This window comes from Bufo gargarizans, chromosome 8, assembly GCF_014858855.1.
Source record: "Bufo gargarizans isolate SCDJY-AF-19 chromosome 8, ASM1485885v1, whole genome shotgun sequence".
Classification (NCBI taxonomy): Eukaryota; Metazoa; Chordata; class Amphibia; order Anura; family Bufonidae; genus Bufo; species Bufo gargarizans.
In genome coordinates this window covers 46250522-46263783 of record NC_058087.1, presented here as the reverse complement: position 1 = coordinate 46263783, position 13262 = coordinate 46250522, and the positions used below count along the sequence as shown (strand labels likewise).

Genomic DNA, 13262 nt, shown 5'->3' with positions numbered 1-13262 from the left:
TGAAAAGATAGAACATGTCCTATTTTTGTCCGCAAATCACGGTGCTTGGCTCAATTCAAGTCAATGGGTCCGCAAAAAACGGAACACATACGGAAATGCATCCGTATGTCTTCTGTATCTGTTCCGTTTTTACTGAACCATCTATTGTAAATGTTATGCCCAGCCCAATTTTTTCTATGTAATTACTGTATACTGTATATGGCATATGGAAAAACGGAACAGAAAAACGGAAACAAAAAAAATGGAACAACAGATCCGTAAAAAAACAGACTGCAAAACACTGAAAAAGCCATACGGTCGTGTGCATGAGCCTTAACACTGAGGTGTGAACGAGCCCATAGGGTCCATTCACAAATCCGCAAAGCACGGACACCGGCAATGTGCGTTCCGCATTTTGCGGACCGCACATCGCCGGCACTATAATAGAAAATGCCTAATCTCGTCTCCGCAATAGGACATGTTCTATTTTTTTCTGGAACAGAATTGTCGACCCGGAAGTGCGGATCCGGACAGCACATAGTGTGGCCCCATAGAAATGAAAGGGTCCGCAATTCCGTTCCACGAAATGCAGAACAGAATTGCAGACGTGTGAATGGAGCCTTATTGGTGATGATCATGGTGTCACTCCGATTGCCACAAGGATATTTTTTTCTGTGTAACTTTATTCCCAACTTTTCCCCTTCCAGTGTGCACATGAAAGGTTGAACTCCATGAGCAAATATACGGTATATATATTTTTTTTCTGTCAATCTGTTCTTACCCCGATGATTGACTAGCTGCACAGGGTTCTACATTATCTTTAAAATGTCTGTAGATTTAATGTCAGCCTTTGGCTAGGTCTCAGTGCATAATGTATAAAAAAAAATCCGGACATATCTAACACTTTGAAAACACATTAGAACACTATGTTGCTATGTTATTAAATAAAAAGCTTAATATTAACTGTTTGAACTAAGTCGCACCTTTTATTTCAGTAGGGCTGACACGAGCACCGACTGTAGGGCCCCCATATGCACTCCGCACTACTTTTTTGTCGTAGTGCTTCCGTGGAGCTCCATTCTGCACCTTCCGGATTGCGGATCCACTAAAGTGAATGGGTCTGTATCCGCGATGCAGTGCACAAACGCCCGAGGCTGGTATATTGCAGACCTGCTGTTTGCGGGCCACAATAGGGCAATGGCCGTGTGCATGAGCCCTAATTGTAGTTTGTCTCTGTTCAAAAGTCCTCCGTAGGGATACGTTGTGGTTCCTGCAGCCAGTAATTAACTTAGCAACAATTAACACAGACAATGCTTAGGTATAGTAAAATAATATACACTGTAGTAGCCGAATATTGTCAATCTGGATTTTTTTTTTTTTTTAAAGGAACAGATGTAGTAAATAGGAGACCAAAACCAATGGCACTTATCCTTGGGGTTTGTCTGGTATTGCAGATCAGCCTCACTTTGCCATGAATAATATTCTACATTTTTCAAACCAGCACTTGGATCGGAACACACTTGCAATTGCATGTAATTAAATATTTAGTATAGCCAATGAGTTATTCAATAAAATGTATCTGTATAGCGCCACCTGCTGTTTATTCTTTTCCACCTCACGTTGGTGGTCACACGCGCTCAGTTTAAATCTTCAACTGACACCAACTGTTAGACACTGAAAGTTACAGGGAAAGGGCTACAAACAGACAGGACACATCCCCTGAGAAGCCATCTTGAAATAAATCTAGCAGAGCAACTGGAGCAATGAATGTGGAGATCTCCGGATCCATGTGAGGTACAGGGCTGGTTCAAGTTTTGTTAGGCTTCTTGCACACGAACGTTGTGTGCGCAATACACAGGCACCGGTCCGCGTGCACTCCGCATCACGGATGCGGAACCCATTCAATTAAATAGGTCCGCAATCACAGAGATGCGGAACGGAAGCACAGATCGGAACCCCACTACTACGGCGTTTGTCTGCGCCTCCTCACCGCAAAAAAAAAAAAATAGAACATCAAGTTGAATGGGTCTCGATCAACATCAAGTTGAATGGGTCTCAAGCTGTCCTGGCCACCGCACTGACGTTGCCCATGCATTGGGGACCGCAAATTGCGGTCCCCAATGCACGGAAATCGAAGCTCAACGTCCGTGTGCAAGAGACCTTAGAAAGAGATGGTCATGTACTGTACGATGTCTGATTGTAATTTTTTACGTTATTCATGGCATTTACACCGCACAATTGTTGGGTCAATTATCAGGAACGAATGGTCATTCCAGATACTGTGCCCGTGTAAAGGTACTGCAGAGCACCCGATGGAGCCATTGCTGGTCCCCATTCCGTGCAGATTGCTGCATATAAATGCATCTCTTCCTCCACTGATAAGCAGGCAGTTATTGGGAACGAATAGTCCCTTCCTGATAGTTGCCTGCTCAGTCGGCCTGTGCCTTCAGACTCGAGGCACCATTCTTTTTGGGGGTGGGGACAAATATAGGGCTGCAACGATTAATCGATGTAATCGATTATATTCGATAACTGGATTCGTTGTCGACGAATCCAGTTATCGAATAATCGCCGATTCGTTGCTATTCGGGCGGGCGGTCGCTGCATCTTTATTTTACCTTTTTACAATGACGCTCCCGCTCCTGTAACAGCCAGGCAGAGCGGACGGCGGCGTAACGTCACTCACGTGACACGCCTGCTCCGCCTCCTTCATTCATGAAGTGGGCGGAGCAGGCGCATCACATGATTGAGTGACGTTACGCCGCCGTCCACTCTGCCTGGCTGTTACAGGAGCGGGAGCGTCATTGTAAAAAGGTAAAATAAAGATGCAAGCATCGGGGCCGGGGCTGTTAGGGGGAAGGGGGGTCTATGGCACTGCTATGGGGAGGGGGGTCTGTGTATGGCACTGCTATGGGAAGGGGGGTCTGTGCACTGTTATGAGGAAAGGGATCTGTGCACATATATCCCTCTCCATAACTACGCCGCCCACAGATATCCCTCTCCATAACTACGCCGCCCACAGATATCCCTCTCCATAACTACGCCGCCCACAGATATCCCTCTCCATAACTACGCCGCCCACAGATATCCCTCTCCATAACTGCGCCGCCCACAGATATCCCTCTCCATAACTGCGCCGCCCACAGATCCCCCATAACTGCGTCGTCCACAGATCCCCCATAATGGTGTCGTCCACAGATCCCCCATAATGGTGTCGTCCACAGATCCCCCATAATGGTGTCGTCCACAGATCCCCCATAATGGTGTCGTCCACAGATCCCCCATAATGGTGTCGTCCACAGATCCCCCATAATGGTGTCGTCCACAATTTGTTTTAATATGGCCTTTGAACATAATTTTTCAAGTAAGATCATATAAACCTCTCTGTTTTGTAATTTTGTCGTTTTTCCCGATTAATCGTAGAAATTAATCGGCAACTAATCGATTATTCAAATAATCGTTAGCTGCAGCCCTAGACAAATACAATATCTGCACTGCAGCAGAATCAAACACAGATTCCTATGAGAGCTTATAGTGTGGTGTCAGGTTGAATCAGTTGATTTACATGTGGTCCAGGTACTGCTGCTGAAAAATGGGCACTACAATCCAGCCACATTTCAGATTGCAAAAGCCACATTTCTCTGATCGAGAACAGGAAAATTAATGAGACTGTGGTAGATGCTTATTGGCAGCATACATATATGATGCTGATAAAGCATATTAGACCAACACCACCCAGGTGGGACCTGCACCTCTCAGACTATTATGACAGATCCTGTGAATGCGCAATAAAAGTCGAGATGGGTATACGTTTTAAAGTGGACCTGTCACAACTGCAGGCATGCCTTGGTAAATAATTGTATTCTACATGCAATATCAACTCTGGAGCATCTTTTCATACAACTCTAGTTTAGCTATCCCTTTATTATTCATAGGAATAAATGTACAGCTGGGTGTTCACCAGTTAAGGGCGTCTCTGTCCAGTCTGAGACTGTCCAACCAGTCCTGCACAGGGACAGCCCCCCCACCCCCCCCCCCAAACTGGTAACACCTAGTTGTACATTTATTCATAATAATAATAATAGAGGAATGGCACAAGAGTTAGGGGCTCATGCACACGAATGTTTGCTGCCCATGCCGTGCTTTGGGGATTTACAGAAATCTATTTGCTTGCTGCAGAAATGACCCCAGTCAGATATCTGCAAGGTATTATCTACAAACAAATCTGCAACAAATCCAAAAAACAAGCAAACAAAAAAACAAACAAAAACACACACACGCAGCAATTATCAATGCACACACAAAACCGTAGTGTCAGCACCCTAACAAATTTAACTAGAATACTTCCGCTATCCATCTCCCAACATTTAGTGCTTTCATAGACTGAACGACAAATACATTTTGTACATTTATTAGAAAATAATAAAAATTGTAAAATGTGTTCAAGCAACAGACTGACATTTTTGCTAAATTTCAGAAAATGTTTACAATCAATTAGGACATAAAAGAAAGTTCACAAACACACTTGCATTGGGGAGTAGTGCATTAATGATCGGTATGGCAGCGAGTACTACCCTCACTGTAGTAATTGGTTTCCAATGGTACTGAAGGGTTTCCAGTCTCAGATGAAAAATTACATTCGTTAACTGGTTCAAGTCCAAGCAGCATCATAATACAGTCATACACCGCAGATAGAAAAGAATGAGAAATATCTGTACATAAAAGACGAGTTTGGTGTGTTCATGTCTCCACTGAACTGCCAAGAGCGGTTATACAACTAACCAAGAAATGTGGCAGTGAGTTTGAGAAGTCTCACAGTTTCCTACTACCATCCAAACACAAATTCCATAGCTTTTGATACAAGGCTTTCATCCTTTTTAGGCGTCTGCTTGTCTGACAAAACCTTTAAGAAAGGAATAAAATAAAAAAAGACAAAATTAGACAAGAGTCCAGAAGATTGGAAATGTTCTAATAAACCACACACTAATGAAATCATTGCGATAGGCTTTTCCTTGTTGTGGCTTGGGAGCAAGAGGACAGCGTGACTGAAGTCCTCCGTTTTATGATGTCCATATGAGACAGCTCATATGGAAATTTGCCTTTAAATTGAAAGTCCTCCTTTTATCACAGGTCATTATTAGGTCCAACATTCTGTAATATCAGTTTCTTGATAAAGAATTGCGGACAGAGCTGCAAATCCTCTGCATACACAGAGTTAAACGGTACAATTTAGTAGCCCCCTGCTTATGGCTTTAGTATTCAGATAGATGCATAAACCTTATGAAGAAGGCTCCCCCTAGTGGAGACTACAGGCTGTCTGACTTTCGTCATTTAAAGAGGACCTGTCCATTTTCCTGACATGTCTGTTAGGTAAACAACTGTATGCCCCTTGAAATAACAGTTCTGATTCATTTTTCTTAGAACTCCACACCGTTCTTTCGCTCTGTTATTCCTCCTGGAAATGTATAAGTATACTGACAACAACTGGAGGGTGACTCCTTAATAGAGTCAAACAATGGAAGCCCTTTCTGGACAGTGTGAAAGAATGCAAAGGCAGATGCCAAACTAACGAGGAGTAACAGAGCAACTGCAGAACAGAGTGTTAACGAAAGATAAGTCAGAATAATTTCATGGGAAAGAATAAAATAAAATAAATAAAAAACAAAAAACAACAATACCCCAAAGTCCATGGGGTGACTGGGACTTATCCATCTTTCTATTACAACAATTAGGGTTCCTGCACACAACTGTATCCATGTTTTGCCATCCACAAAACAAGGATACTGGTCGAAATCATGCCACCATTTTTATTTTATTTTTTATCCTGCAGAAATGTCCTATCCTAGTCTGTAAAACCAGACTAGGACATGTATACAATTAACCAGTCCTATGTCATCACTAGTAATGGAATAATGCGCCTTTTCTTCCTTTGTGGATTTTATATTCAGTCTATTTAAAAAAAAAAAAAAAAAATGTATACGCGATATCTATTTCAATTTTGTATGTTATCTTCAGATGTGTAAGGTGCAGATAATGTATCGGACACATGATCTAGTAAAAGTCACTGCAATGATCGCAAGTGTAGGAATGAATAATGTGAACACCTAGTAATGTTTGTATTGAGGTCTAAGTCACGGTCCGGTCCAGGTTTTAGTAATGTCATTAGCCCTATTTAAGGAGCGATATGTCCCTCACTTATAATATATTTTTTGCCATTGAGGAAGAAACCACAGAGGTTTCGAAACGCGTCTGGCAACATCATACTGAACAATAAAGCTGCGATTCCCTGAGAAGTCTATTCCTGCTTTAAGAGCGATACAAAAGTTACAACTTGGCGTTTGGATACTTATGATACGCATGCGCAAAGTGTCGGCACGAACACGGAGACTGCCTGGAGATCCGGGAGGTTGGTGAACAGCCAGCATACAACAGAACCTCCGGAGCAAAGTATGCATTATCTCACACGCAGCCACACTGGAGATCGGTAAGAGGCGCAGTAGCGCATAACGTTCTGTGAGAATGTGCAATAAGAAGACTAAGCCCATTCGTAGGGTTTTATGTGTACCGTCTCACACACAGCTATACCGGAGCTTTGTTAATAAGCGCAGGACACCTTAGGCCTCTTTCACACGGGCGAGTTTACCGCGCAGGTGCAATGCATGAGGTGAACGCATTGCACCCGCACTGAATCCGGACCCATTCCTTTCTATGGGGCTGTGCACATGAGCGGCGATTTTCACGCATGCTCTATGTTGTGCATTTTTCACGCAACGCAGGCCCCATAGAAGTGAATGGGGCTGCGTTAGAATCATAAGCATCCGCAAGCAAGTGCGGATGTGGTGCGATTTTCACGCATGGTTGCTAGGATGAAAGTCTATTCACTGTATTATTTTCCCTTATAACATGGTTGTAAGAGAAAATAACATTCTTTAATACTGAATGCTTAGTAGGTCAATTGAGGGTAAAAAATAAATAAAAAAAATCAACTCGCCTCCTCCAATAGATAGTGTAGCTGCCGGTCTCCTGCTCTTTCTCAGGACCTGTGGTGACATCACTGTGCTCATCACATGACCATGGTGATGGACCATGTGATGAGCTCAGTGATATCACCATAGGTCCTTTTAACCCTCAATTGACCTTCTACTAAGAATTCTGTATTAAAGACCATGTTATAAGGGAAAATAATAAAATTTACAGAATACTGAAGCCAAACCCGAACTTCTGTGAATAAGTCTGGATCCCAAACATGCGTGACAAAAATCTGCATTAAAACACTTTGCATTCTCTGGGGGGGGGGGATTGGTGCATGTTGCCGCAATGCACCTGCAATGCCCGTGTGAACCCAGCCTTACAGAAGCCCATCCTTAGGGTTTTGTGTGCATTGCTCTATACATAATTGCACTGGAGTTCGGTAAAAAGTGCACTAGCGCAGGACACTGTATGAACATACCACAAGTGCGCTCTATAATTTAACCCAAGATTAAATACTTCTTGACCTAATAAATCAGGAGCGGGATATGGGAAAAATCGCAGCATATACAGGTCCTTTTCAAAAAATTAGCATATTGTGATAAAGTTCATTATTTTCTGTAATGTACTGATAAACATTAGACTTTCATATATTTTAGATTCATTACACACCAACTGAAGTAGTTCAAGCCTTTTATTGTTTTAATATTGATGATTTTGGCATACAGCTCATGAAAACCCAAAATTCCTATCTCAAAAAATTAGCATATCATGAAAAGGTTCTCTAAACGAGCTATTAACCTAATCATCTGAATCAACTAATTAACTCTAAACACCTGCAAAAGATTCCTGAGGCTTTTAAAAACTCCCAGCCTGGTTCATTACTCAAAACCGCAATCATGGGTAAGACTGCCGACCTGACTGCTGTCCAGAAGGCCATCATTGACACCCTCAAGCAAGAGGGTAAGACATAGAAAGAAATTTCTGAATGAATAGGCTGTTCCCAGAGTGCTGTATCAAGGCACCTCAGTGGGAAGTCTGTGGGAAGGAAAAAGTGTGGCAGAAAACGCTGCACAACGAGAAGAGGTGACCGGACCCTGAGGAAGATTGTGGAGAAGGACCGATTCCAGACCTTGGGGGACCTGCGGAAGCAGTGGACTGAGTCTGGAGAAGAAACATCCAGAGCCACCGTGTACAGGCGTGTGCAGGAAATGGGCTACAGGTGCCACATTCCCCAGGTCAAGACACTTTTGAACCAGAAACAGCGGCACTGGACTGTTGCTCAGTGGTCCAAAGTACTTTTTTCGGATGAAAGCTAATTTTGCATGTCATTCGGAAATCAAGGTGCCAGAGTCTGGAGGAAGACTGGGAAGAGGGAAATGCCAAAATGCCTGAAGTCCAGTGTCAAGTACCCACAGTCAATGATGGTCTGGGGTTCCATGTCAGCTGCTGGTGTTGGTCCACTGTGTTTTATCAAGGGCAGGGTCAATGCAGCTAGCTGTCAGGAGATTTTGGAGCACTTCATGCTTCCATCTGCTGAAAAGCTTTATGGAGATGAAGATTTCATTTTTCAGCACGACCTGGCACCTGCTCACAGTGCCAAAACCACTGGTAAATGGTTTACTGACCATGGTATTACTGTGCTCAATTGGCCTGCCAACTCTCCTGACCTGAACCCCATAGAGAATCTGTGGGATATTGGGAAGAGAAAGTTGAGAGACGCAAGACCCAACACTCTGGATGAGCTTAAGGCCGCTATCGAAGCATCCTGGGCCTCCATAACACCTCAGCAGTGCCACAGGCTGATTGCCTCCATGCCACGCCACATTGAAGCAGTAATTTCTGCTAAAGGATTCCCGACCAAGTATTGAGTGCATAACTGAACATAATTATTTGAAGGTTGACTTTTTTTGTATTAAAAACACTTTTCTTTTATTGGTCGGATGAAATATGCTAATTTTTTGAGATAGGAAATTTGGGTTTTCATGAGCTGTATGCCAAAATGATCAATATTAAAACAATAAAAGGCTTGAACTACTTCAGTTGGTGTGTAATGAATCTAAAATATATGAAAGTCTAATGTTTATCAGTACATTACAGAAAATAATGAACTTTATCACAATATGCTAATTTTTCGAGAAGGACCTGTATTGGTTACAGCATATGCATTGTAGGTTGCGTGAGCTCTGCAACTTATAGTATATGAGAGGAGGGACTGGCCACCACAATATATACGTATTGATTTTTTGTGTTTGTGTGAATCTAGTGTTAGTGATAAATACTATATGGATTACTTGTGAGCCGACCATTCTAGAGTATACATTTATAACAATAAAATAACTGGAACAGTACTGTCATTTGTTTTTGTGTTTTTTTTTTTATTTTTTTATCTTCATTTAATATATTAGAGATATATATTTAGAGCACCTCCCATTATTATCCAATAGGTCATGTTCTATTTTTTTGTAGACCAAAACTACGGCCTTGTGCATGAGCCCTTAAAGGGAACCTGTCACCAGTTTTATGGTGTCCTAACTAAGGGCAACATAAATAAGTGACTGATTCTTTTAGCAAAATGCTGGGTCACTTTCTTTAATTGACCCAGTCAATCTGCCAACATCTTGTATTGAAAAGTTCCAGCTGATAATGATGAGTCCTGAATATTCATGAACTCCTGACTCTCCCCGCCTACCTGCTGCTGATTGACAGTTATTTTCCATATGAATCAGCAGCAGGTAGTCAGGGGAGTGGCTATAGCTCTGAATTAAAAATACTCTGGACTCACTGACATCAAATAATAATCAAATATCCACATGACAGGTTCCCTTTAAACATATGGCTGTTGTGTGAACATATGCTAAAGCAGTGGAAGATTTATTCATACAGATAATGGCAAAAAAAAATATACTATCAATAAGGGCTTTGAAACATTCCCTAAATCAATTATTCACTGCAACAATTATGTTCCACACCAAAGACAATAAGGAGTCTTGTCTGTCAGTCTGCAAACAGACACCTGAGCGCAGGAGGGTGGTTTCCAGACCTTGATTTTGTGACTGTGCATGGATGAAGACAACAAAGACATACCTGACAGTACCGGAACGTCATTGACATACAAATATAAAATTTGCCACTGGGGGCAGCAGACACAAAGTACCTGGTAGTCATTTGCTGGAACTCTGTATGCTGCAGAAAGAGGTCTCATTCCTGATCTTGGTGTACCCATCTGCTGAGTGGGGGTGCCGAGAGCTGTAACTGGCGATGTGAAGACCGAAGAGACCAAGGTCTTCTCACCACTGTCCATTATACTCTACAAAGATTAATAAATGCAAAATCAATTAGGAGGCTAAAAGGACTTCTGCCAACAACTAGAACTACAGATTGCCCAACTCCTTCATGTACTATATGACTCCAGAACTTCTGTAATACTTCTTTATGTAGACCATTACATCCTTCTATAATAAAGGAATGGTGCCTCTTTAGCTTACAGGGAATCTGTCACCAGCGACTTCCCTATTTAAATGTTTGCATAGATGCAGCTGTGGTTCACCTGTTTAAAATGCTGGTTCTCTTTGTTGATCCAGAGTTAGGATCATTTTTCTTAATATGCAGCCTTTGGTGCAATGAGGACATCACCTTTACTCTTGATGCACCCAAGCTCCACTCCTTGTGGTGGCCAGTCCCTCCCTGGCAGCTTTGCCACTGAATCAACACAGGGAGGGAGCGGCTGGCCACAGAAAGGAGAGGCGCTTGGGTGCAACAAGAGCAATGGTGACACCCTCTGGTCACCAAAATGTTAATTTGCATATTAAGAAAAATAACTCTGGAATGGAGCCCAAAGATGAACAAAAGAAAGCAGCATTTTAAATTAGGTGAACTACATCTGTGTGTCTATGCCCACAGTTGGATAGGGAGGTCGCTGGTGACAGATTCCCTTTAAAGTGTCCCTGTACTTTGGGAAAACTTTTGATATGTCATAGCAACAGATCAAAAGTTTTAATCCATAAAGAGCAAGTAAAGAGAAGCGCTTACATATCGCAATTTCTCTTCTTGCTGCAGGAGACAGACCCGAGACTTTCTATCAAGTCCGCCTTGCTTCAATCTCCTGCAGCATGCAGAAAAAGCATGATCGGCAAGCGGTTCACTCCTCATACTAGTGATCAGCGGGGTTCTCTGAACTAGGACCCCAATCAAAAATGTTGATCTGTTGCTATAAGCCAGGCATGCTCAACCCGCGGCCCTCCAGCTGTTGCAAAACTACAACTCCCTTCATTCCCGGACAGCCTACAGAAGGGCATGGTGGGAGTTGTAGTTTTACCACAGCTGGAGGGCCGCAGGTTGAGCATCCCTGCTATAAGCCAAAGATTTTCCCAAATTAGACACTTTAAATCAGCCTAACCTCTCACACTGTTAGAATGTTGGTTGACAGTTTGTAACAATCCCTGCAGTGCGATCTATTGTGCACTGTGCTAAGTGCATATCCACAGGCACGTTCATGGATACTGTTTGTCATGGCTCAGCTTCTCACACCCCTCTGGTTTGCTAACTCTATCCGTTTCTATTCAAAGCTGCTGGTATATCAGCGTCTGCTGCACTATAATCGCAAATACAGCCTCATCCTGCATGAATGACTTCCATTACAAGATGGCTGGGCACCAGGGTCTCTGCCGTTTCTTCCTTCAGCCTGCTATGGCCATTCTTAGACAGCATTTGACCCAGACCTGTCTGAATGAGAAATCAGCATCTATGATCATGAGGAACACTCTGATGCTGCTACTGGATCCCTACCGTGTCCTATCAGCAGCAATATGTCTATTCCACTGCCGGCAGGGATTAACCAATGGCTGTGTAACCAGTTATTTCTGGGGGTGCCACAATGAAGTGTTGGTTACACAATGAAATGTACATGGGGTAATCACTGCTGGAGTCAGTAATCACTGCAGTTCGATGCACAGTGCACCATACAGTGAAGCTCTGCCTCCAGTGCTCCCATTGAAGTGAATAGGAACTGAACTGCAGTTGTCTTGATGCAAGAGGTGCAGGTAACCACTGCAGCCTGTGATTGGGCTCAGCGGTCACATAACCTGCCACAAGGCAAATGCTGTGTGCAAATTAGGAAAAATCTAGAGCACTCTATCAGCTGTTCATGTACCTACACAGAGGTCCGTAGGAGTGTGAATGCTTGGCATCTTCTCTATAAAACCCCTAGTAGACTATCTAGTAACTGGTCGAGTCAAAGCAGCGATACCTCCAACAATCTAAAATGTATCACTTCTATGGCTATTAGTGTCTGGGACATCACTTTAGGGCTCATTCACGCATACTGGAATTGCTGTGGATTTTCCTTCCAGATGAGGATTCTTAAAGCAGATCATTCTACTGCTTGCTGCTCTTGCCCATGGGTTTCTCATGGCTCCTGCTGCAATGCACCAGAACTGTAAGAGCTAAAGAAAATCTGATAGACTCTTCTGCAAGTAAATTACTTTGCGGTCACATGACTTCATGGACAGGAAAGGCTGGGATAGTAAATCACTCTCCTGTATGTGATCTGTTACCTTGCAGCACTGGCAGCTCCTCTCATACAAGGCTCTCATGCTTCGGCACAACGTACGGTAAATGTGAGAGCTGTGGGAAAGAGGAGCTGGCAGCTCCGGCTTCATATAGTCCAGTGCTGTGAGAACGGATCACATACAGAAGAGTGAATAAAAACACTTAACCATTCGCTGCACATACAGTCGGCAGCAGAGGAAACTGAACATTATAATAATGTACTGGACAAAGCCGCTATCCTGGAAGTCTGTCGTCCAATCTAGAAGATGACGAAAAGTGGGGAACGCAGAGAACGAAGGAGCTGGAACACATCAGCAGGGAGCGGATAAATACGCTTCTCTCAGCAAATCCAACAAGGTCAGGGGTGATTGTGGTGGAGGGTTTAGCCAGAAAAGCATTTTTAAAGGGAATGTGTCAACAGAAAATGACCTATTGTTTAAATCATGTTTATCTTACTTATATAGAATTTATGTTAATTTTTTATTTTCCATGTCACTATATTTAAAGCAAAAACCATGGAATCCTGCAGTTTTTCATACTGGCCACTAAACCTAATAGGCGCCACTTCTTGGTCTATACCAGGGATGCTCAACCTGCGGCCCTCCAGCTGTTGCAAAACTACAACTCCTAGCATGCCCTAATAGCTGTAGGCTGTCCAGGCATGCTGGGGGTTGTAGTTTTGCAACAGCTGGAGGGCTGCATGTTGGGCATCCCTGGTCTATACAGATAATATCTGTCATTCTAATCCTGCCTATAAATATATC

General features: G+C 43.0%; 1 protein-coding gene across 2 annotated transcripts in view; it reads right to left on the bottom strand.

Annotated features, from left to right (window-relative positions):
• Positions 1–4378: 4378 nt before the first annotated feature.
• NUP35 (nucleoporin 35) overlaps positions 4379–13262 on the bottom strand; it is a 29343-nt gene continuing 20459 nt past the window's right edge. Inside the window, exons 8-9 of one of the 2 annotated variants that reach the window (XM_044303872.1) lie at positions 10106–10258; positions 4379–4882 (exon numbers count right to left, since the gene is read on the bottom strand). In XM_044303872.1, coding sequence (XP_044159807.1) covers positions 4805–4882; positions 10106–10258 — 231 coding nt within the window. In that variant the 3' untranslated portion in view covers positions 4379–4804. The remainder of the gene's footprint in view (positions 4883–10105; positions 10259–13262) is intronic. The other variant, XM_044303873.1, reaches the window with a different exon arrangement.